Consider the following 22,229-nt stretch of genomic DNA (forward strand, 5'->3'; position numbering starts at 1 on the left):
CGGGACTCAAAATCACAACACCCAGAATGTTGGAGTTGACACCACATTGCGGATGGGTGTAGTAGACGTTTAGTTTTATTGTTTTATTGCGTCCCATTGCCAAGGCCCGAGCAACCTTCGCACAACTTCGGTCTGTATAGCATTCACGGATGGTGACGCGTCGAATCAAGGTTAAAATATTCGGATCCAACGTCAAATCTCTATAGGTTTAAAACGTGGACGTTCACCAAAGAAATCTCGCACCGACTCCAAGTCTTCGTTAAGTCTTCGTCTTCCGCTGTCTTGTACGTATTCTGGGCATCTACTGGCGAGAAGATCTCTAACAGTAACAAGCAACTTTGAGAGCGCTGTCGAGAAACCTCGATTAGACAGCAGATCAAGTGACGGAAATGGATATTACCCGAATTATTATATAACTAATATATATTATAGAACCGCAAGGAAAGCGGAAGCATGGCCGTCCCAGGCAAACCTGGCGTCGTACAGTTGCAGATGTGGCAAAGAGAGCCGAAAGACTTAACACGATGGAGACTCACTGTGACTCACATTCTTCCCCTTCACACAAATATGCGGTGATACGAAGATCACCGGGTCATCTAGTTTACTAAATAAAAGAACTTTAGAACATTGCAGATTATGTCGAGACTTGCTGTCCACATAATAAATTGTATCTCAACGACGACAGTTATCCAAATTAGTTATAAATTTTAGTATACGATTGCTCTACCATGACTTTGACAAGTACTAAACGCTGACTGCGAGTAACCAGAGGCGCTGTATGGTTTTACAATACAAGTATTTTATATATTGTTAGTGTGTGATAGATTATAAAATGTTGTTGTTTTAATTAGTATAATGCTCATTATCCGTGTTAGTCGGTCTTAACTTACAAAACTAGTATTAATACACGGAATAAACTCCCTCACTTTTCTTTTGTGTAACCCCCTGTTCTTTCAGAAGGAAGTCGATGGAAGGACTGGTTACTCGCGTCTTTACTCCTCGGTGCAGTGGTCGGAAGTTGGACGGCCTTGCGTGCTGGACGCGCAAGTCGTGTCCAAGTTCAAAGGATGTTGAGGGATATGGAACAGCTTCGGAAGGCGGAGATGGCGCTGGATGATATGCAAAAGGAATTGGAGAAAGCACGGTTGGAGCAGGTAAAAAGTTTAAGAAGCTTGTGAAAATATAAATCATAATGTATGTGATGATGTATGGAATTCTTAACCAATTGATATCAGACGAGCTCGGTCTTTAAATTTATTTAAGAATCTTCTTTTTGATAATTTATCTTCTGCCTCGTAATTACTAATTAGCTACTACATACCTATATATGTATATATTAATTGTGACTCAATGAACCTTTGGATTAGCTTTTACATTTTTGTTTAAACATATTGAGTATTATTTTTATTTTTTCTTTATTTTATTTGAGTTATAGTTAAGTACATGTTATTTTGAGTTTTTTTTTGTTAATTATCTATGCAGTTCTTGTACTTTACCCTCTTGAGTGTTTCTGTTTTTATTGTTCCATATTTGGGTTGCCTGGAAGAAATAGCTTGTTAGCGATAAGGCCGCCCGTTGCCTAATAATTTATGTAACCTGCTTTTTTTATATGTATTTTTTTGTATAAGGTAACGAAGTGTAAATAAATAAATGATGAGATGAACTTTTAAATATTTTAATCAAGATTTATCATAATATATAATCTTTGATATAAGAGGAGTGTCGGCATATAGTCCACAGCGTGCCACTGTTAACCCTGAAGTCATAGGTTCGAAGCCCGGCTGAGCACCAAATGACTTTCTGTCTTTGTACGGGTACGGTGAAGGAAAACATCGTCAGGAAACTGGTTTACATACCAGAAGGCTGATCACCTACTGATAGTGGCCTAAAAGGTTGTACCGCCACTGTTTTTTTTTTATCTGTAACATTTTTATTTGACTTCGAACGCAGTATCTCTGTCCTTTATTTACTCATTCTTATTTAGTTTTTTTTTGATAGGAAAGTGTAACAACAGAGAAAAAGAATTTAGAGAAGAAACTAAAAGAAGCAGGCGACACACCTTTACTGAATTCCACTTGGTCTGATCTCGAAGTGTCGCAACTGAAAGCTGAAATTGAAGTGAGTTCTTACTTTTTCTTTAAGCTTGTTGGACAGTTTGGTCATTATAGTATAATCAAAGCTAATGTAAGTTTGTATATGAAAAGATATCCAAACGTAAAATCCCTAGTGATTACGTAATATGATTGTGGCGAAACATGAAGAAAATTTCAATCTACAGAAAAGCTTACAAATAATATCAAAATAAGATTAACTTAATTTCGTAAAGGTAAATATTTGGAGCTTTAGGAATGAACTAAGCGCTATGACTTGGATTGGACTTGGATTTTTGACATTCGGGAGTCATACTTAACTTAAGTTTGATTCAGAAACGATATCTGACTCCCATACGTCAAAAATGTATTGGATTTTGATATAAAGCAGGCATGGTTCTCGCTAAGTCTTGTTTCTGCATCTCATGCTCTCAATTTTACATATCATTGACTTTAATACTGGCTTTGTGTCTTGCAGATGCTCAGAGGAGAACTCCGAAGGGCGGAGGGCGAGTTAGAAGACAGGTGCTGGGCGCCTCCCGCGGGGCTCCAACAGTGGCTCCAGCTCACCCACGAAGTCGAGAACCGGTCCTACCTCAGGAAGAAGCAGCAGGCGGACATGCAACTGCAGCAAGCCAGGGATGCGGTGAGTGGGGGCTGATAGTGACGTAGCGAATAAAACATGATTTATTTTAGCTGGAATTTCTAATTTAAATTTATTATTGTGCACCGTTTAATATTGACAATCGTGAGTAATTGTAATTAAAAGAACATTTTTGACTATTACAATGTACGTAAGGTTTTGTAATTATATATTACATGTGGGGCGTATAAAAAAAATATTGCGTAGCGGCTGCAATGCAATGTCAAGCGCCTGAAGCGCGTCTATGGTCGCGCTACTATGGTCCATAATTATTTTTAACAAGATCATATAGAGCAGTGTTTCCCAACCTTTTTTGTGGAATTCCCCACTTTATCCTTTCTAAAATTCGTATTAACATACGTAATTTTTATATAAAAAAAAATAATTGTTCACTGAAACTGAAACTTTAATGATAGGTTTTGGGAAGAACCCATTTTCTCTCTCTCGTTATTGTACAGAACTAAACATTTTTGAATAAGAAACATATTATACTGGATTATTATTATTATTACATACAGAATATCTAGAACCATAGTCAATAAACTGCTTGGAGATGCCGATATGTATGAGTATTTATAATTCATTTCCCACGTGCCGTGTAGGATTTGATAACTTTTTTTTTACCTCAGTGTGAGAAGTTACGCAAGAAACGCTCCAGTTTGGTCGGGGCGTTCGTGTCAACCCACGGGAAGTCGATAGACGATGTCGATCGCTCCATAGTCGAAGCCCGGACTGCGCTCAATGAGGTCACACAGGAGTTACAGGTTTCTCATTCATACTAATATGTGTGTTCATCGTAACGAATCAATCGATTTCGCGTAGTTAAAATACTGGCTGGATTTCTATATTTTTATAGTTATACTACTTTTGGCGTGTTAGGGAAAAATGATGAGAGAAAAGTATTACGATGCGCGCGCACACCGTCACAAAAAAAACCGACACCGTGAAGTTAGCTATAGTCAACATTTTAGTTTTTTCTACAAACGTAGAATACAAATTTTGAAAAGATTGTTATCTTGTTACGCCAAAGAAGTATAACTTCTAACGCGTGTACATAAGTACACACACGTTTTTTTTATTTGTACAGTAAAAATCTGTTATAACGACATCGAAGGGACTACTCATATTTGGTCGTAAAAACCGATAGTCGTAACAGCCGATGACGTTGTTATTAAGTACTTAATACAATAGAATTCAGCCGGGACCTTTGATTTTGGTCAATATAACCGGTATGTCGTTTTAAACGATGTCGTTGTAAACGGGTTTGACTGTATTATCTTTATGAACATTTTTTTATTTACTGTACGAGCCAAGACTGTACATTTTGCCCACTCAGGCTTCTTTAGTTTTATAATCGTGATTATTCCCTACATACGTGCCAAGGCTCGTACATTCCAATCATTTACAAGCATAACTATTTCCTATGTATGTACGTGCCCTGGCTGTACAGTTTGATCACTTATAAGCATGACGATTTCCTAAATCGTCGGAGTTTCACCCCGGGAGCATAGCCAGACGTCGGCACTCTCTCTGATTGTTAGATTGCACTTATTATATAGCAATTAACATAATAATTATTATTTCGCTCATATTCTATTGTATTACGCGAGTGATAAATATAGAGTAAGTTAAAATTATTCTATTATTTCGAACCCCTGATGATCCAGGAACCGTATATTTTGGTCCTTCGAGCCAGATTAACCGACATTTATATTGACCAAAATAATCATTGTTATTTTTCTTATTATAATAAGATTGCTAATTAAATTTAAATATCGCAAGGGACTTCTTTTCTTTTAATGTAAAAAAAATGGCACAGTCAAAACGGGTATCCATTTATCACAAAATATTAATAAAAGGATAGTAAATGAGTAGTTTAAAAACATTGTAAAGGCGTAAAATACCTCGTTCAAAGATACATTTTTGTATGATACATACACATATCAAAAAATTCCATGATTTATAGGAAAGAATGCATCGTTGGAAGCAAATTGAACGATTGTGTGGCTTCAACATTATCAACAACAATGGTCTTCAGTACTTAGAAAGCGCATTGTACCGCACTGCCAATGGTCGACAACCTAACAGAGGTAGGTTTTATTAGGAATCGTTTTATTTTCATACAAACAGAATGGTAACCATGGTAACAGAATTTCATTCAATGTGATTTTGACACAAAATTTAAAATAAATGACTGTACAGCAATGAAAAAAATAAAAAACTTTCTTTCTAAGAGCGCATTTGAGGAAACAAAACATTGTGAGGAAACTGGCTTGCGTAAGACGCAAAAAAGTCGACTGATTAACTGATATTAGATTGACAAATGATCATGAAACAAAAGGTTGGAGTGCCACTGATTTTTTTTGTATTTTTAGAAATGGCAACTGTTTTATTTTTTATTTTTTTATGCATTACTGCACAGAACATGTTATAAAATAAAAAAGCTTTTATTGCTGTTTAGCTTTTAGCTTACATGCTAATTTAAGCAAATGTGCCTATTTCTCTATCATGCTCTCTTCGGGAATTATATGTGGTGAATAATATTGAAACTTAGAGCGGTTTTTATTTAATTTACCGCTGACACTGTGTTGTATGTATTTTCAGGTCGCGTAAACAGTTCCCAAGATGACTTAAGTGCAGCCGATGACACTTCGTTATGCGGCTCAGGTAAGGCTGATGAGTGATGACGTTTTGTAAAGATTCGATAATACACCTAGAACACGAGTTCGGAACTAAGGCCCGTATGTTATCTCATCCTGAGCTATCTCGATGTTGAACGTAGAATGTTCTAGAATGTAGGGTCTTAAAAATCTGCGTCTTACAGGTATGAACAATAGCGCCCGAGGGTATATGTACTTTTTTTTCATACAAACTCTTTGATGCAGATGCGATATTACAGCAGCTTTATATGTGTATAAATTATAAACGGAAAACAAAATGTTATTTTTTTAATCTTTGATAGTATATTTGAAGTACCCACAAATTAAGGTTTTAAAAAATTTGTTAGGAAATTTTAAATATTTATTGAAATACGAATAATGCTCTAAAACTATTTTATTTATGTTTATAAATTTGTCTCAAGGTAGCTTTTTTTACTTTTATAACGTCTGCTAAACCTAGAAGTTAAGATTTTTTTGTTAGTTTATTAGTACCAATACTAAATCATAGATGGCGCTGTCCTCTAAAACGCGCTTTCGGCTGTCTTTATAGTGTTAAAACTCTAAAATGTTAAGTTGTAATAGTGAGATTTCTGGGCTCCGTTCGACAAACAGCGCGTGCTCAACTTTTCAAAAATAATTAATTTTTATTATTATTCGAAGTACTATATTAATAAATTAATATTAATTTTTCGCATGTATTTAGTGGTCTTTAAACACGAATATTCGATGTATGTGCGTGCTTCCCTTTAGTTACAAATACCTCCACGGAGCGCTGCTCAAGTTTAACATTCAAAAATTCGTTTATTTCCTGCAACGGGCGCTTAGTAGTTAAGGCCCTTAAGGCCAACAGCATTTCTTATCAATACTCTCTTCCGTTGCTGTTATGTAGGAAGTTTACTTAATATTATTAATAGTCGAGTGTGGTGTAAGCCGAAAACGTACTTACAAAAAATAACTTTATGATAAGAGGCTCAAATTCCTGTGTAAGAATTGAAAAGACAGTTTGAACTTAATTAATAAAAATATTAAGGTTTTACAGGAGAACATTTTATTTAAATTATATTTTTATATGACGATTATAAGGATACGTTTGTGGTAATCATGATATGCGCAATTGCGCAATGTTTAAGCTAACTATGTGATTTTGTTAATTAACACAAGTTCCTTTACATTTACAACTAGCTCAGAAAATAAAGCCTTAAAAAGGCGTTTAAATTAAAAAAATGTGATCGAAATTCTTTAGTTTTGGCTAAATTGCGTTTAGGAAAAACACAGTTTTCCTATGAAATAAACGTTGTCGGAAAATCGTACTTAAAAAGTAGTCAAATAGAGCCTTCAACTATATAAATGTGTTACTTAGTTTTTTTAATAGTTACCGATTCGAGTCATAGAACAGGCATTAATGCTTTTATTTATTTTAGATTTTTTTTTAATGTTCTTAAGTTATTGTATAACGATGATTTTGTGTATTTTATGAATAAATATTATTTTTATAAATGTATCACAATCGAAGGGAAGCTTTCAGGGTGATTTATTAAAGGCATGTATGATTAAGATCTTTGGGTGTTGGTTTTTATTTGCATGAACCCTTTTTGCACACTCCGTTATTGCTTGCTTCATTCGCTATCACCTCACTTGTGTTATCAAACATCACTGTCTGTCAGACTGAAAAGTCATTGTCAACTGTCAAATTACATAGAATAAATTTACATTTATACACTTGCTATAGAGTCGATAAAGGCTAATGGCCGATTTACATTATCTTAGTGTTTAGGAGAGTGACTAAACAGAGACTCCTAAACACTAAGATAATGTAAATCGGCCTTAAAGGAGAGTGCTTTAGGATAGTACTTTAGTTGAAACATGTAAACGCTACTTGCTTTAGTAAACGCTACGCTAAAGAACTTGCCTTTCAAGTTGTACTAAAGCACTCTCCTAAACACTAAGATAATGTAAATCGGCCTTAAGACATAGTACTTTAGCTTTGTGAGTATGTTTCATGTTCGCGCATCGCGCACGACAGTATTTTATATTTTAGTCTATTGTCTTTGATTCACGTATTACACGGAGTACAGATAACATATTTTTCTTTTTTGTAAAGATAAGTAAAAGCTCTCTAACGGATATAAATGCAAACATAGTATAACTCTACTAATGCTATACAGTACTCATCAGAAAGGCGCGCGAGTTGAATTTGTGTTTACATTTGTTGCATTGTATTAACATTATATCTGTAAAAAATGAAATTTCATATTATATCGTAACCTGGTCGTTTGAGATCATTCGTGTCCTAGAGCTTAATATTAAGCTAATTTATAAATTTATAACAGAAATCTAACTTTATGAAATAGAATTAATTGCAATAACATTCTGCGATGATATCAGAGATAAGTTAACGCTTGATGTACGGATTAATTGAAATAATACGTCGTAATAACCTCGGTTAATTGATGCTTTAAAGGTTAGATTCGGAGTTAGCGCGTATTATGACTACTGTATATCAAATCCTATATGTTTATAACATAGTAGTCATACTTAGCGCTATGTCTGAAGTTACCCTGAAACTATATCTCACATTGTCCCATAACCCACACCCAAATTGCTTGCTTCTTTTCCTCAATATTAAAAGTTCGACTCGCACGTTTGAAAGCTTTTGACGATTGTGATTTGTTTTATTTGGCAATACCCTTATTCCCTTAGTTGCTTTGACAGCGTTGAATGAAGGTAAGATTTTTTGCATTTTGTTTATGAAACGGCAATACGACCGAGGTTATTATGAAATAAGATTAAATCGCTTTGTTACGTTTGATATGATACCGCCTATAGGCAAAACGTAGCTGTATATACTGAATAATACTACTTTTGTATATACTGAAATAGAATTAAAACATTTCAATATTTCTTAAGGTATTTAAAATACAAAAAAAAATACCAACCACTGTCATTTCTGGTGGATCAGTTGATGCGTTGAGATATATTATGCATATAAAGTTTTGAATAAATTGGAACTTTTGAATTGCTAACTTTAATGCTGTAGGTAATTATTGCCGTTTCTGTATTCTATTCTTTCTGCTTTTCTCTGGGTTCTCTCATACATGCTTTTGGTAAATTATATTTAAATTATTAAACTTTTGTTTATATTTATACTTATTGTAATGCTAGAATTCGTTGTAACAGTCGTGAAGAATATAGAAATGCATGTTTTAAAAAACTAAAATTGTACGTATTAGTATTTAGACGAACGCCCATTTCAAAACGAAATCAAAACTAACTTCTAACAAAGGTTATTTATGAAGTATTTAATTGATTAACATATTTAGTGTCAGAAACCTTCGGATGGAAAGAGGATTCGTCTGGAAGCGAAGCCGACACACCTCATTACCCTCTCGACTTGAGGCTCGCCGAAGCCAGGTAACTTTAATTAATTGATAACTTGCACTGTTGGCCTAGTGGCTTCAACGTGCGCATCTCATCCCTGAGGTCGTAGGTTCGAAACCTTGATGTGCACTAATCGACTTTCTTTCTATGTGCGCACTTAACATTCGCTCGAATGGTGAAGGAAAACATCGTGAGGAAACCTTGCTTAGACCCAAAAAGTCGACAGACTTTCCAGTACTTTACACCACTTAATGGTAACTTTACTATTGGGAACAGAAAAACGTTACGGTGCGTTACATTGGGGGTGGGGGTAAAATCTCTATAAATTGCGTGACGTAATACTTGGACCCTCCCTTGTGCAAAAGTATCATAAACTAATATTAAATTTTAACATTATTAGCTTTATTCTTTACTGGTCGTAGGGAATCTCAGAATATTCGGGGAGACTAAACTTGCTCGTACAAGTAAAGAGAAATGAAGGTGTACTGATTATTCGGCTATAATAATTACTAACATAATTTTTATTCACAGACTGCAACTAGAAGAACGTTTAGCGCAAGAGGCTCGTGAAGGCCGCATGGAAGAAAGACGAGAAGATAGGAGATTAGCAGATGAGAAGAGGAGTTCATACAATGATGTCAGAAAGAGTCCGGACGAGAGACGAAGAGATCCAGTACAGTTTGTGCTGGGAGGAGACAAGTGAGTTACGATTTATTGACTACCAAACGAACAAATATGGTTTACCTACTACTAAGTTTCGTTCAAAATATTATTTTTTTAGCTTATTTATTATTTAAATATATTTTTTCCTAGTGTTAACTGGACTGGTGAAGATCTAACCCGCGCCGTACACTCACAATCTCAGCCTCAACTTCGTGCCTCCATGCGCAGTATCGGCGCACCCCTTCCCCCTCCGCGGCGCCCCTTTACCGGCCAAATAGTACGTTCGCGCAGCACTGACATAGTCCCGTACAATCCAGAAGACCCCAGACCTCCACCTAGACCTTTTACCAGACAAAAGCCTGTCCCAGAAGCAGAACAACAGCCCAATACGCCCCAAGAAGAAGAGTCCACAGATTCGTCTCTGATGGAGGAAGATGGAGTTCCAAAACCCCGCAAGCGTCGTATCAACCTGCCCTTCGGAAAGAAATCGAAGACGCCCGCGTGACCGTGGCTAGGTTTGTATCCTGATAAATTGTGCCCAGTTTTAGTGCCAAATATGGTTCATAATTGTTAAAAGGACTTATGTGTTTCGTATAGGCGAGGCTTTTTTGAATCAATGATTTTGTAGTTGCCTTAGGAAGCATTAGAACGGGCGACTGTGACTGAGTCGGATGATCTGGGGAACTACAGAGCTTTATAGAACTGATTCAGTATTAATTTAAACTCGTGAATGTCTTAATTTTACAGTCTCAGTTCTGCTTCGATGTTAGTTCCAACTGAGACTTCGAAATATTTGGTCGGGATTTTAACAATGTACGTTTAGTGCAATTTTAAATTAGGTTTTGATTTTTTTTTAAATTTTTAGATAATTTTTATTTATGCAAGTTTTTTTATCCCTAAGCACCTTAGTTTTATTTGTATTCCATTTGAAATCTTTTGTGTGGACTCGTTTAGTTGGAATGTTTGCCCCATTTTGTATATTTATTATAGCATAACTATGAAAAATTGTAAGCTAAGCCCTGCAGATGTGAAACATCCAAAAGATTATATATATATAAAAAGATAGTTTACGTCAGGAAATAAATATGGAATAATAAAACATTAAGTCTTATAAAAAGATGAATTTTTTGAAATTGAGAAAACACAAAATCTTTAAATCAGTTATTTGTGTTATTGTATTGGATACCGCCTCGGACGGTGTAACTGCGACGATTGGTCCATGAACCACCAAGCCCTATAGATGTTTCATATTAATTATTTTAGCATTAATAAAAAAATTTAATTAAAGTAAATACTACTTTATTAATCGCGTAACTTAAACGCAAAACAACTCAACGCACCCTTAAACTACTTGAAAATTTATACTCCTCCACTTATCTCTGACGTGTCAAAAAATGATAGCTGTCAGAATTCTACGGAATGAAAAATCGAAGTATAGGGGGGAGGTACGTCAAAAATATATTGGATTTTGACATTCGGGAGTCACTTGTTGCAAAATATCACTAAATTCAACGCAATTATAACTTAACTTCAACTTGACTTTTGACGTAACTGTTTTTAATACTTATATGTTACGGACCTAGCTTGTTTCCTATTTATAATAGATTTAATATAAGTAAATTTAATTAGAAGCAATAAATACATTGAGGGCAAAGCGTTCCTCAATATAAATCCATAGTGAGATCTTAAGATATTGCAAACGTTTTAAATAAGGTTGTGTTTAGGGCTGCCGTCTAACCCATAATTACCGTTAGCGTTGTACAAAACCGCTTTTAGAATACGCCAAGGTCAACCTAAGGACGGCAACCCTCGCGTTATAGTTTGTATTTCATGGCGATTAAGGGCTGTGACATTCAAACTTTTATAGGGAATATGCATTAATTAAAGATGAAATTATATTTTAAAAAAAATTATATATAATATGCAATTTTATATGTGCCGCTTTCAAAATAGAATTCAGTTTGGGTGGGATGTAAGTTGTAACGTACAAAAGTCTAACAAACTATTTTAAAATTATTACAGACTAGATAATCTTTAATCTATCCATAGATTAAAATTTGAGAACTTTGACACAAAATGGTGGCGTCATGAATATATGTAATGCATATTCCCTATCATTTCAATAGTATCGCATCATTCCCTTGTTTTATTAGTTTGATAGCGATATTGCCCGGTAGCTGAGTAGATTAATTTTAAGTATTTTGGTGCTAAATGGACTCGTAGACTGAAAACCGAATGGCTTGAGTTACTATTCCTGGAACTAAGGTTAAGCTTCAGAATCGAGCGCTTAGTATGATTCCCGTATGAGAAAAACGTATTTGACTTTGACATACAGAAGTCCTAGTTCGCGCTTAGTGTCTTCTCTGGAACTTACCCTTATTAAATTTGTATGCGTCTATTTGTGTATTTTGAAAAATTTTATTCTATTTACAACTGAATTTTATTGTTATACGTTGATGAACAGGAATAATTGGTGTTTGTGGCGTTGTTCCGGTAATAATTCACAAAATGTACAGTACACAAATGACATTGTACTTAACTTTAAACTGTAAGCCATACCTCGTTTTCAGTTGGTACTCTGTTGCCGCAAATTGTCACAAAATGCAGAGTTGCCATGTGTTAATTTTAACCTAACTGAATATTTGCAAGTTTTATCGAGATCTGAAAAAGACAATCGTGATAAGTTGTTACTTCTTTTAAAAAGATAATAAATTGCTACTGAAAATGTTTGGTCTTTGTATTATTTCCATTACATGATTCATGGTTTTACAACTTTGGTACACATGTATTTTTTTATCACAAAGTGAAGTAAGGAAGTACGTTTCGTCTAGCTGAGCACTTAAAGCTTCTTAAGGGGCCTCTACATGGGCTACACTTTTAATGAAATATGTGGCTTCATTATTGCCGACTATATCCCGAAAATACAAACATTTTAATGAAGCACATGGCTGAAAAATGTATATCTCGGCAATATTTCTGCAACAGTATATGGCCCATTATTTTGTCTTTACACGGTCTACATACATGACTTGGTGTAGTACCTATCAGTGGCGTAGCTACCTAGGGGCTAGGCGGGGCAGTGCCCCGGGGCCCTCAAGCTCAGGGGGCCCTCGAATCCCCACCAGAAATCTCGATCGTTCTAAACTTTTGGAAACTTCTCCCATTTTCAAAATAAATATGACAGCTGGCAACCCCACTTTAATCAAGACATTAATTTGAGAGAAATTCAAAAGTTATACCAAGGGAATTCCCCTTAATTCTTTCTGTAGGTTGGCAGTGTTGTCAATTTGACGGATAGTTTATATAATAAACCCTTGAATCTTCTGTATTTCAATTCGCCAAACCTATGCCACCAAGTATTAATTGTAATTTATGTTGTTACTGTTTAATATTTTTATTACCTGTCCTGCACAAAAAGAGCTTAAGTAGCTTAGCATTTTTAAAGTATTTGTATATTTCATATTTTTATTTGATAAAACCTATCAGTTTACATAGCAGTGGGGCCCCATTTATTAATTTGCCCCAGGGCCCTTGGTTACCTAGCTACGCCACTGGTACCTATGGCAATGGCGGACGAACTCATACGCGTTGCACCAGCAGCAAAAAAAAACGAAGAAAAGTATGGATTCGACCTTATTTCAATAGGCGTGATACATAAACTTTACACGAATATCAAAGTTTGATCACATTATTCACAATATTAGACCAATGATACAAAGATAAGATACTAACAAGAGAATAGTATACCTGTTGTTTTTACTAGATTAGCTATTACTCTAAAAAGGACGCACTTTAGGCCGTAAAGCGAGACAACAATAATATGGCTGGGAAATATGCGACCATACGGCTGGGACACTTTAACATTTATCGGACATACAAAAAATATTTGGCAATACATCCCGTCTATACTAAAAGTATTGCATAGCCTGGCCGTAAATGCAGCCACACCCTTTCAGAGCCCCTTTAGAGGAATTTAGCGTTCCTTTACATCTGAACGGTATTAGATAATGTTAACGCCTAGTATTCTGATGCTAGCTAAGATTTTAAGAAGAGAGAAAACACCCTTTCTACTCGAAAGTAGAAAGGGTGTTTTTTAAGTGGAAAAACAACCATTTGTGTCAAGGCGTAAGCCAAAGCAGCAGTGAAAGGATATTCCCGCGTGATCGGTGAAGGTGAAGGTCGGAACTCTTTCGAGCAAGGAATTTGTTTAGATGTGCTCGATGAGTCGGTCAGTTTCGTGATTTCCGCTACGTTGGAATAGTAGTAGTAATACGCAGTCTACGCGGAGCCACAGATTAGATAGGTCCGTTCATTTAAGCATCCCTAGGCGATGAGAACAGACATCCTCCCCGACCTGCACGCAAACTCCTGTCCGAGGCACAAAATTACATTCCAATTTGTAACCCGGGTAGGTGGTGGGAGCCGGAAGATATCATAGGTCTCGGTAAGGAAAGAGCAAGGCCGGCTTCGTAGTCTCCAAATGAACAGCGTTAATATTGGAATTAAGCAACAGTTGTCCACGGCGAGTATGGAAGATAGTTATGCCTTTGATAGTTTGCTCTATCTGCTCCGAGATCGATTTACAACTCCGTATTTTATTAAGTTATAGAGCAGTGATGAACCCCCCTAGAAGCCTGCAGCATGTGTACTGTGCAGGGACGCTTAGCACGCAGTGGTGGATGCCCAGTTCCCACGTGTGTGGTACCGACGAGTTTCTTTTTGAAGTGAAACTTCTTTAGAATCGTTGCGATTTCAAACCGGATGCAACGGAAAAAGCGACAGTAAAAAGAGACAGACACATAAATTAATAGGATTTGGCGTGAGAGAGAGTGAGATAGGAGGCATTATACAGTGTATAAACTTTAAATTAGTGTGTATTTGAACATTTTCTGAAATAAAAAAACAGATTTGATGAAAATTAAATGAGTAAGTCATGTAAGTAGTTTAATTATAAAATTAGATTATTTATCAATTTTATTTACAAATCATTAGTTATAGAAACTTTTTGAAGTGAAAACTTCGTACTACACTTAATTAAAAGTTTATACACTGTATAATGCTTCCTATCTCATTTTCTCCCACGTTGGATCTTGTGAATTTATTTCAAACTTTTATTATTTTAGTTTTTACCAAATTAAAGATTGATATTAAAGTTATAAATAAAAATTTAACATTAAAATATATTTTTTTTAAAGAAAAGATCCTACATTTAGATAGAGAAAAAGTCTAATTTACATATTTTAATTATAAAAACTTTGTTTTTGAAGGTTTCACTTCTACCACGTGTGAATTGGACACATGATTTTTTTTCTTATTTATAATAGCAGACATGCCTCATTTTAATAATTAGTTATCTACCACCAGATAATTTAGTAAACGCTGGTCTTTCATTACATATTAAAATACTATTCACAATTCATACATCAACTAGGTTAAGTGTGACCATTTTATATATGTAATAATTGTATTTTAATGACCAATTGGGAATGATTGCTATAAGGGAAATTAAAGACAATTTTGTTAAAAGTAAATTTATTAAAAATGTTGTGTACAAATATTCTATCAGCTGACAGTTGTACGCAGCATGCATACATAGCTTTCGTAACAAGTAACGGTTTACCTAAATCGGGGCACACATTGATCGCATTTACACTATACAGTCTTACAGACAGTTAAATTTAAACGCTGTTAACAAAACACAGCACGTTATCACATTTCAACCCCATCTTCAATATTTGTGTAAAAATAATAATGGCTACATTGGTCGGTGCTAACTCAATGGGCAGGATTATTGCAAAGCACCTTGAATTTATAGAACAGAATTCAATGAGAGGCGGATATATTGGCTAATATATACAATATGCATAGGAATGTTGGAGCAAGTGACGCGCAGTACAAAAGAAAAACCTTTAAAATAAATGTTTTTTAGTCATGCATACTCTAAACACTATGCTCTCACACAACTCACGTTTGGGGATTACAATCGGGCAGTGGTAATAGAATTAAGAAATGATGATAATAATTGTTATAAATCGTATGCATCGTATTTGTACATATAGTACCTACAATTTTAAAGTTGCGACAGATCTAGCGAATTAATTATTTACATTGCGTCTACGTCGCATCACCAGACACAGAATGCTGTATGTACCCGTCGAAAGCAGCTAAGTTATCTTTGGGTTTTAGAACAGACCTACGCCGTAAACAAAAATTTTAAAAAGGAATAAATTCCTAACTAAACCTTAGTTAAAAAGTTAAAATTGTTGGCTCAAATTGTCTTACACGAGACTGAAAAATTTCAAACGTAGACATTTTCATTGTTCTCGAAGCAAACAGATATTTCAGAGATGTTCTAAGCGTGGCTTAGCGTTTTAGATTAACCCGAGAACATATTTTATAATACTACTGCTGTTTACACTCGGCGGGATTTTCAGCTGCAATAGGCTTATTCTTCTTATTGCGACGGCGTTGGGTTGGATGTTCTTCGTCACTTTCCTCGGACGAACTCTCGTCATCGTCTTCTTCTTCCTCCTTAAATTTACCAAGTTATATCCACATTACGCCTTTGATTACGACTCGAGTAGAGGATAGTACAATTAATTTTAAGCTAGTTTCTGAATCAAGTGAACAGCGCAACATTGCTTTGTTTCTTTTTTGATAATAAAAATCGGTCAGTAAATATGTAGAATTAAAACAATGATCATGAATAGCTTTATAAGAATGGATATATTTTAAATTTCTATGGTTATTATTAGTATTGTTATTTACCAGTCTTGATAAAAGTTGACCTAATACTATTGCAAAGGACATCATTTTTATAATTTATGTTGTACCAACATAAATTATTCCTAACATAAAAATATCAACCATCCGTTTGCCATCTCAGCATGCAAAATAAGGTAAAAAAATAAAACACACTTTAAAAAGCTTACAAATTTAATGTTCATGCCAGAACATAAGCAATTACTGATAAAACTAGCTGCTCATTACGCTAACTCCATACATAAATAAAATAACTATTGTCAATATCTCAAGAAATCACAGTCGTGTGATGAATAAAATTGGCACAGGAGATTCGATAAGACACATTGGAATGACGGTGTAGCGAACATAAATAGCCTTAGAGAATAATAATATCACAAAAAATTTCAAATTACACAAGCGATACGTAAACCTCGTAAATACACTTCATTACAATTATGTATAAAATAAATAAAAACGACAAATATAAACTAGAAATGCAATATAGGTATCGTAACTAATAACATGCATTAAGGCACCTCGGGTTCTAGAGCCGTGTAAACATATTTATCTCCGATAAACCATGCAAAGTTTTCTATCTAGCGAAGACAACTAATTTAACGCTCGGAAAATGCAGGAAATTGCAACCGCGACGCGAGTTTTTGGTACGAAGTTCGACGAGTAACCGGAAAAGCTTAGACTACGCTCAAAGCCACTCTGAGCTAAGTCTGGGCTAAAAACGCTAGATCTTGCATCAATCCTCCGTCTCGGAAACCTCCTCGGTACCGGAGTCTTCTTCGGAATAAGAATCCTCCTGAAACCAAATATACCATTGGTTTTGAACCGGCGACCTAACGGACTACGAAGCGTTCGTCAGTTATTGCGACCGGCAGATTTTAGTTTGTTAGTCGGAAAGAACAGCTGCTGCGCCCATTTATTTAGATTCAATTAAGTTTACCGTTTTCAATTGATTACAACATTTTAAGAAAGCGTGCCATTATTATTCGTGCTTCGATGTAGGCTTAGATCGGCTAATACTGATCCAGAAGAGGCGCTTGTAAGAACTGCTTTTTTATGTTTCTGATTAATATTAGTTTTTTGGAAAAAAATAAAAGAAAGATATAGCCGAGTATCAAACTTTTACTACATTGATTTGTACTGGGCAACCACAATTTCTACTAAATTAGGTCTAAGTATTCTTGGTCCCATCATCTCTATAAAAATTCATCTAAAAAGATTTAGAAGCGTTGCAGTAGTAGTGAATATATTTTGTATGTATTTAAAGGGAAGATTCTTACATCTAGTGTTTGGACACCACTCCTATAACTCAATACATTCTATGCTTTCAACCAAGCAAAGCGGTGAGGCGAAAGAGTCCTCATAACTTTTCATTAGTGCTACTCGTATTATGCCTACGCTACAAGCAACTAACATGCAAGCTATTTGGCTAACAGATGGCTGTTCACATTTGCAAGTACATTTAAGAAATAAAGCAATATTGTGTAGTGTGTTCCAAGAGAAAAATTTTAGTGGACAAGACTAGAATAACTTGATATTATTTCACATAAAAATGCAAATTGAATTAATTTTTTTTCTATATTTTGATGGATTTTACAATAATTTTGTTAATTTATTACATTTAAAATGCATATTTGGAGAAATAGTAGTATATCTAAACCATGAATAAAATCTACTCAGAAGATTTGTAGAAACTTTGTCTATAACAATATATTTATTCAAAAATCATGAGATACTTTTTGTAATCATTACAGGCGGCACAAGTGGCCATGGCCAGCATTAATGTCAATCTTCATATAGAAAGATAAATTGCCAGCCCTAAAAGTGTATGTTATATGTGTTTTGTATGTCAGTGGCTTACCTCTTCCTCATAGTCCTCGTCTTCTTCGTCGAGTCCTTCTCCGGTATAGAGGAGTACGGCGCGTGAAACAACTCGCTCGCGGATGTAATGGCCCACCTCAAAGTCGAGCGCTAGTAGCATCTGCGTCAATATTTATTTTTCTATTATATATGCAATTGTAACATGTACTTATATGAAGAAAAGAACACTTCTTGGAGTAATTTGGTGTTTACACTGTATATGCTTTTAAATGTATCTTTATATATATAATTCTTCTGTGAGTGTGTATGTCACTGAACTTCTCTCAAACGACTGGACCGATTTTGATGAAATTTTTTGTGTGTGTTCAAGGGGATCTGGGAATGGTTTAGATTCACAAATCAGCCCGCCAGATGGCGCTGTAGTCGGTACTTTCATACTTTGCTTTACTAATCGCTTGAAATATCATGCAGGACAACGTCTGTCGGGTCCACTAGTTTCTTATAAAAATTGAGGAAAGTTGAAAATCTCTAATAATAAAAACCATAAAACAAGCAATTATTTGATGAAATGTATAAATTAATAAATCGGTCCATAACTATGTATTACCTGTGTGTCAGAAGCAATAGTGGAGTTAAGGTCCTCGGGCACAGATGGTGGACTGAAGAAGTTAAAGAATGAGTCAGCCTGGACCAACTTGGTGACCGTTCTGACTGAGCCACGGGATTTGTGCTTCTGTTTCTTCTTTATGGTCTTCACTGTTACGTTCTTGCCTTTTTTCCATACAATATCACAGCCCTATAACATATATTACATTAGCAATCATGTTTTTGTTTATTTTTTATCAAGTATTGCATATATCAAGCCACATATTTAGTGAACATTTTGTCGGGAATCAAACAAAGATTGTTATAAATTTAATTATTTTTAATTTGTAAAAGAACATTTAAAGTAGTTTGTTGCATCATAGGCAAATTTATTTTTAACAATGTATGTGTGACTTAGTTTAAAAATTCTAAAAGTTGAAATTAACATTTCACTTATTTAATTTTAATTTAAATAAAAAATAAATTTGTGTAATTGTACTGATAGTTTTCTTTCAGTTAAATTGTATTGAAACAAGTACTTTACTAAAAATAGTAAGTATACTATTTTTTTTAAAGAGAAAATAATTACCTTGCAAGCGTAAATTTCAGGGCCTTCAAATTCCAATGGGCTCTCATCGTCAGGTTTGAACTTCATGGAATACTGTTTAGTCAACACTGCATTCTCAAAGAAGTCATTGGGGGCAAAGTGGAACTCTAATGTAAAGCCAAGGGGGTCATCATTCATTTGCACTGTAAAAATTGGGTTAATTATAATCTCTATATATATTGCACAATATTCATCAAAAAAAGACGAGCTATATTGTATATGGTCTCTTACCCTTTATATCATGCAATGACTTGAGAATTGGTTCATCATGTTCTTGCACCATTTCACTCAATTTTGAGACATTTTTGAATATTGTCAACCAGAAGTCAGGGATGCCTTTGACGTTGGGGTCCATCGGAGGCCTAAGACATATTAAAGTTAGAAAATGCCCAGAAAAATAAAATTTATTTGTATTTTGTAGAGCGGCCTCAGTTGGTGATGCATGTTAAACAAATCAATCATGATTTTCAGATAATGGTGTAGGATGTCATCATAAAATAGTTTAATGTATATTACTTAATTATATTTGGTTCAGCAACAACATATTTTTATAACTATATTAAGAGTGGATACCCAATCTTAAAGTTAAATAATACATACTCAGCATTTTTGTTCTCTTCACTCTTATCCTTGTCCTCAATGGCTGCGTTCTGTACAGCTTTAGCCAGTTCCTCTTCTTTTGTATCATCATGCCAGGGGGTGTTGCACTCTTCATCGGTGGGTTCATGAGTTCCCACCACAACTTGCGCCCTCTAGAAAATAACCCATGTTAATAGATTGCTCCTTCAGCTAATTTATCAAATAAGTTGTTTTGTTAACTTCAGTTGGTGATGCATGTTGAGATCCTCACGGCATTCAGATCTTGGTGATAATAAGTCATCATGTCAAATTATCTAATATGCTTATAAGTGGTTAATAGCTAACCAATGAAATTAATTTACCTTATCAAATAAAGGCTGGTACATCTTGGCATACTTGCACTCGAGCTCGTGAACTTCAGAGTAGAACTTAGCTTCAATATCCATAAATTCCTTTTGGAGCAAGCGTAACGCCTTGATACGCCGACGGACGGCGGGCGGTAACGCAGCCAGAGTTTCAGTGTGCACACTACAGAATAATGAATTTTTTTTTAAAGATTCATCATTAACAAAAAACGTATCTCAAAAATTTTATTACCAGGCGACAACTATTCATAATAAATTTAGATGAATCGTAGAAAACATTTTAAAATAACTCCAACAAAAAAATTTATGTCAAATTATCTTCCTGTACATTGTTTGAAGTTAGTTAAAGAGAAGTCTCGAAAGTACAGTCATAAAACAATTTCAGAGAAAACCTAAACACATAAATTAAAGCTATTTAGAGCATGGCCCCATTAAATAGGAGCTGTTGAACATTTATAGCTATTTACATTTAACAGTTTTCTAAAGAAAAATACAGGTTATTATTACTATTAATTTGTTGGCATATTTTGCATAGGAGCATCAAATTGGATGGAGAGTACATAATTTCTTCCCACATTTTTATATTCCAACCAGTTGTAACAGTATTCTCTAACATATGCCATAAAATAATTATATTTTATAGAATAATACAATACTTGGTTTCAAAAATAAAATATATCCATGGCAAATTATAACACTTTAAAGTTGGTTAAAAAGTAAAATGCTAAGTTACTAAGGTTTTAAAATTTACTATATGGAAGAGAAAAATGTTTAATGTACTAAATTTGTAATACCTTGAATTAACAAGGAAGTGATTTCATAATCTAACAGTCTGTAGAATTTTATTAACAGAAAGATCTCAATCTGTTTCAAGGTAAATAGAGCATAAAATGAGTCACTGCGAAGATCATTGAACTGCTACAAAAAAATTCTCTTAACTCTATTACAAAAACGAAATAATTTCTTAATAGAACAAGTCTGAGCAATTATAAAATAAACTGTGGTTTACAGTATCATTTAACTCCGAATAAAAGTTAGATTCCTATAAATGGTTTAAGACCTTACCATAAGATCTTAAACCATTAATAGGAAAAAGTAGAATATAATTTTATTGGTTATAATTTGGAATGCCATGCTTTAACAGATGGTCACATGGAGCATAACACATTTAAACACACTACACGTATTTAGGTATTCATAGTTTACTATTACCAATCGTCGAGATGCCTTTATTGTAGTCTAATTTAAAATAAAATTTGACAAAGTACTTTTCTAGTCACACAATTTATTTATATAAATTACGAATAATGCGTTATAAATAGGGCTAGCGGCGTGGTGGTGACTTCTATGACATTTTAAAACATACCTTCTCGAGAGATAATGAATTATGTCTTCACTTCGTACAATTCCATCTTCCTGTCCTGATTCGCTTTCTGAGGTAGACGTCCGTCCACTTCTAGTTTTTTTACTCTGTTTTACAGAACCCATTCTCTATCTAAAACAGAATACAACACATTGACTTCCCGCCACGTTGGTTACCGGGCACCGGCTTGGTTGAATGTGAAAAATATAACCAAAGGAATACTATATATTAAATACTCTACTGCCCAATAATTCAATTTATAGAAATATTAACTTTCCGTACAAAAACGTAATGCGCAGTTACGATATTGGCTTGCCGAGACAGACCACATGGTCACCGTGATTAACTTAACAGCGTATTTACAGAGTTTTAGCTTTAAAAACTTAAACAATCTTAGTATTGACTTCTTTTGAACACTAGTTATTCAAAGTAGTACAGTTAAACAACATTTTGTAAGCACAAACTATAAATCTTACCTTTTCGCCGACAAGACTTGTATGAAAAAGAAAGATGGCGGCGTTATTGTCGATCGCCCGAGTTGAAATGAATTTTGAATAGATTTGGAAAATGAACAAGATATCTAGACAGTAGACTGATAAATAAGTCTAGCAACATTTATTTTTAGCATCCGGATTTTTGTCTTTGATTATTTTGCACAGACAACTTATATATATTCTGCTTATGATAAAATTTTGATGCACTGAGAATATTATTTT

At 34.6% G+C, this 22,229-nt stretch overlaps 2 protein-coding genes across 4 annotated transcripts in view; one reads left to right on the forward strand and one right to left on the reverse strand.

The window, feature by feature from the left end:
- The window catches only part of LOC125056435 (stromal interaction molecule homolog), a 46,030-nt gene extending 33,871 nt beyond the window's left edge, over positions 1-12,159 (forward strand). Inside the window, exons 6-14 of one of the 2 annotated variants that reach the window (XM_047659524.1) lie at positions 958-1,154; positions 1,999-2,118; positions 2,569-2,736; positions 3,363-3,497; positions 4,700-4,823; positions 5,338-5,400; positions 8,714-8,804; positions 9,303-9,470; positions 9,585-12,159. In XM_047659524.1, coding sequence (XP_047515480.1) covers positions 958-1,154; positions 1,999-2,118; positions 2,569-2,736; positions 3,363-3,497; positions 4,700-4,823; positions 5,338-5,400; positions 8,714-8,804; positions 9,303-9,470; positions 9,585-9,939 — 1,421 coding nt within the window. In that variant the 3' untranslated portion in view covers positions 9,940-12,159. The remainder of the gene's footprint in view (positions 1-957; positions 1,155-1,998; positions 2,119-2,568; positions 2,737-3,362; positions 3,498-4,699; positions 4,824-5,337; positions 5,401-8,713; positions 8,805-9,302; positions 9,471-9,584) is intronic. The other variant, XM_047659525.1, reaches the window with a different exon arrangement.
- A 2,790-nt stretch (positions 12,160-14,949) lies between these two features.
- On the reverse strand, positions 14,950-22,135 carry LOC125056386 (nucleosome assembly protein 1-like 1). Of its 2 annotated transcripts, none has more exons than XM_047659437.1 (9): positions 21,990-22,135; positions 21,517-21,645; positions 20,148-20,313; positions 19,807-19,958; positions 19,438-19,568; positions 19,189-19,349; positions 18,622-18,810; positions 18,055-18,174; positions 14,950-15,965 (listed from the first exon to the last, which is right to left on the reverse strand). In XM_047659437.1, the coding sequence occupies exons 2-9, from the start codon at positions 21,636-21,638 to the stop codon at positions 15,837-15,839; spliced, it is 1,170 nt and encodes a 389-aa protein (XP_047515393.1). In that variant the 5' UTR covers positions 21,639-21,645; positions 21,990-22,135; the 3' UTR covers positions 14,950-15,836. The 2 variants fall into 2 exon arrangements, with proteins under 2 accessions (XP_047515393.1, XP_047515394.1); XM_047659438.1 differs by lacking the exon at positions 14,950-15,965 and adding an exon at positions 16,353-16,989.
- Positions 22,136-22,229: the final 94 nt, after the last annotated feature.

The sequence above is a fragment of the Pieris napi genome, chromosome 15 (genome assembly GCF_905475465.1).
Source record: "Pieris napi chromosome 15, ilPieNapi1.2, whole genome shotgun sequence".
Lineage (NCBI taxonomy): Eukaryota > Metazoa > Arthropoda > Insecta > Lepidoptera > Pieridae > Pieris > Pieris napi.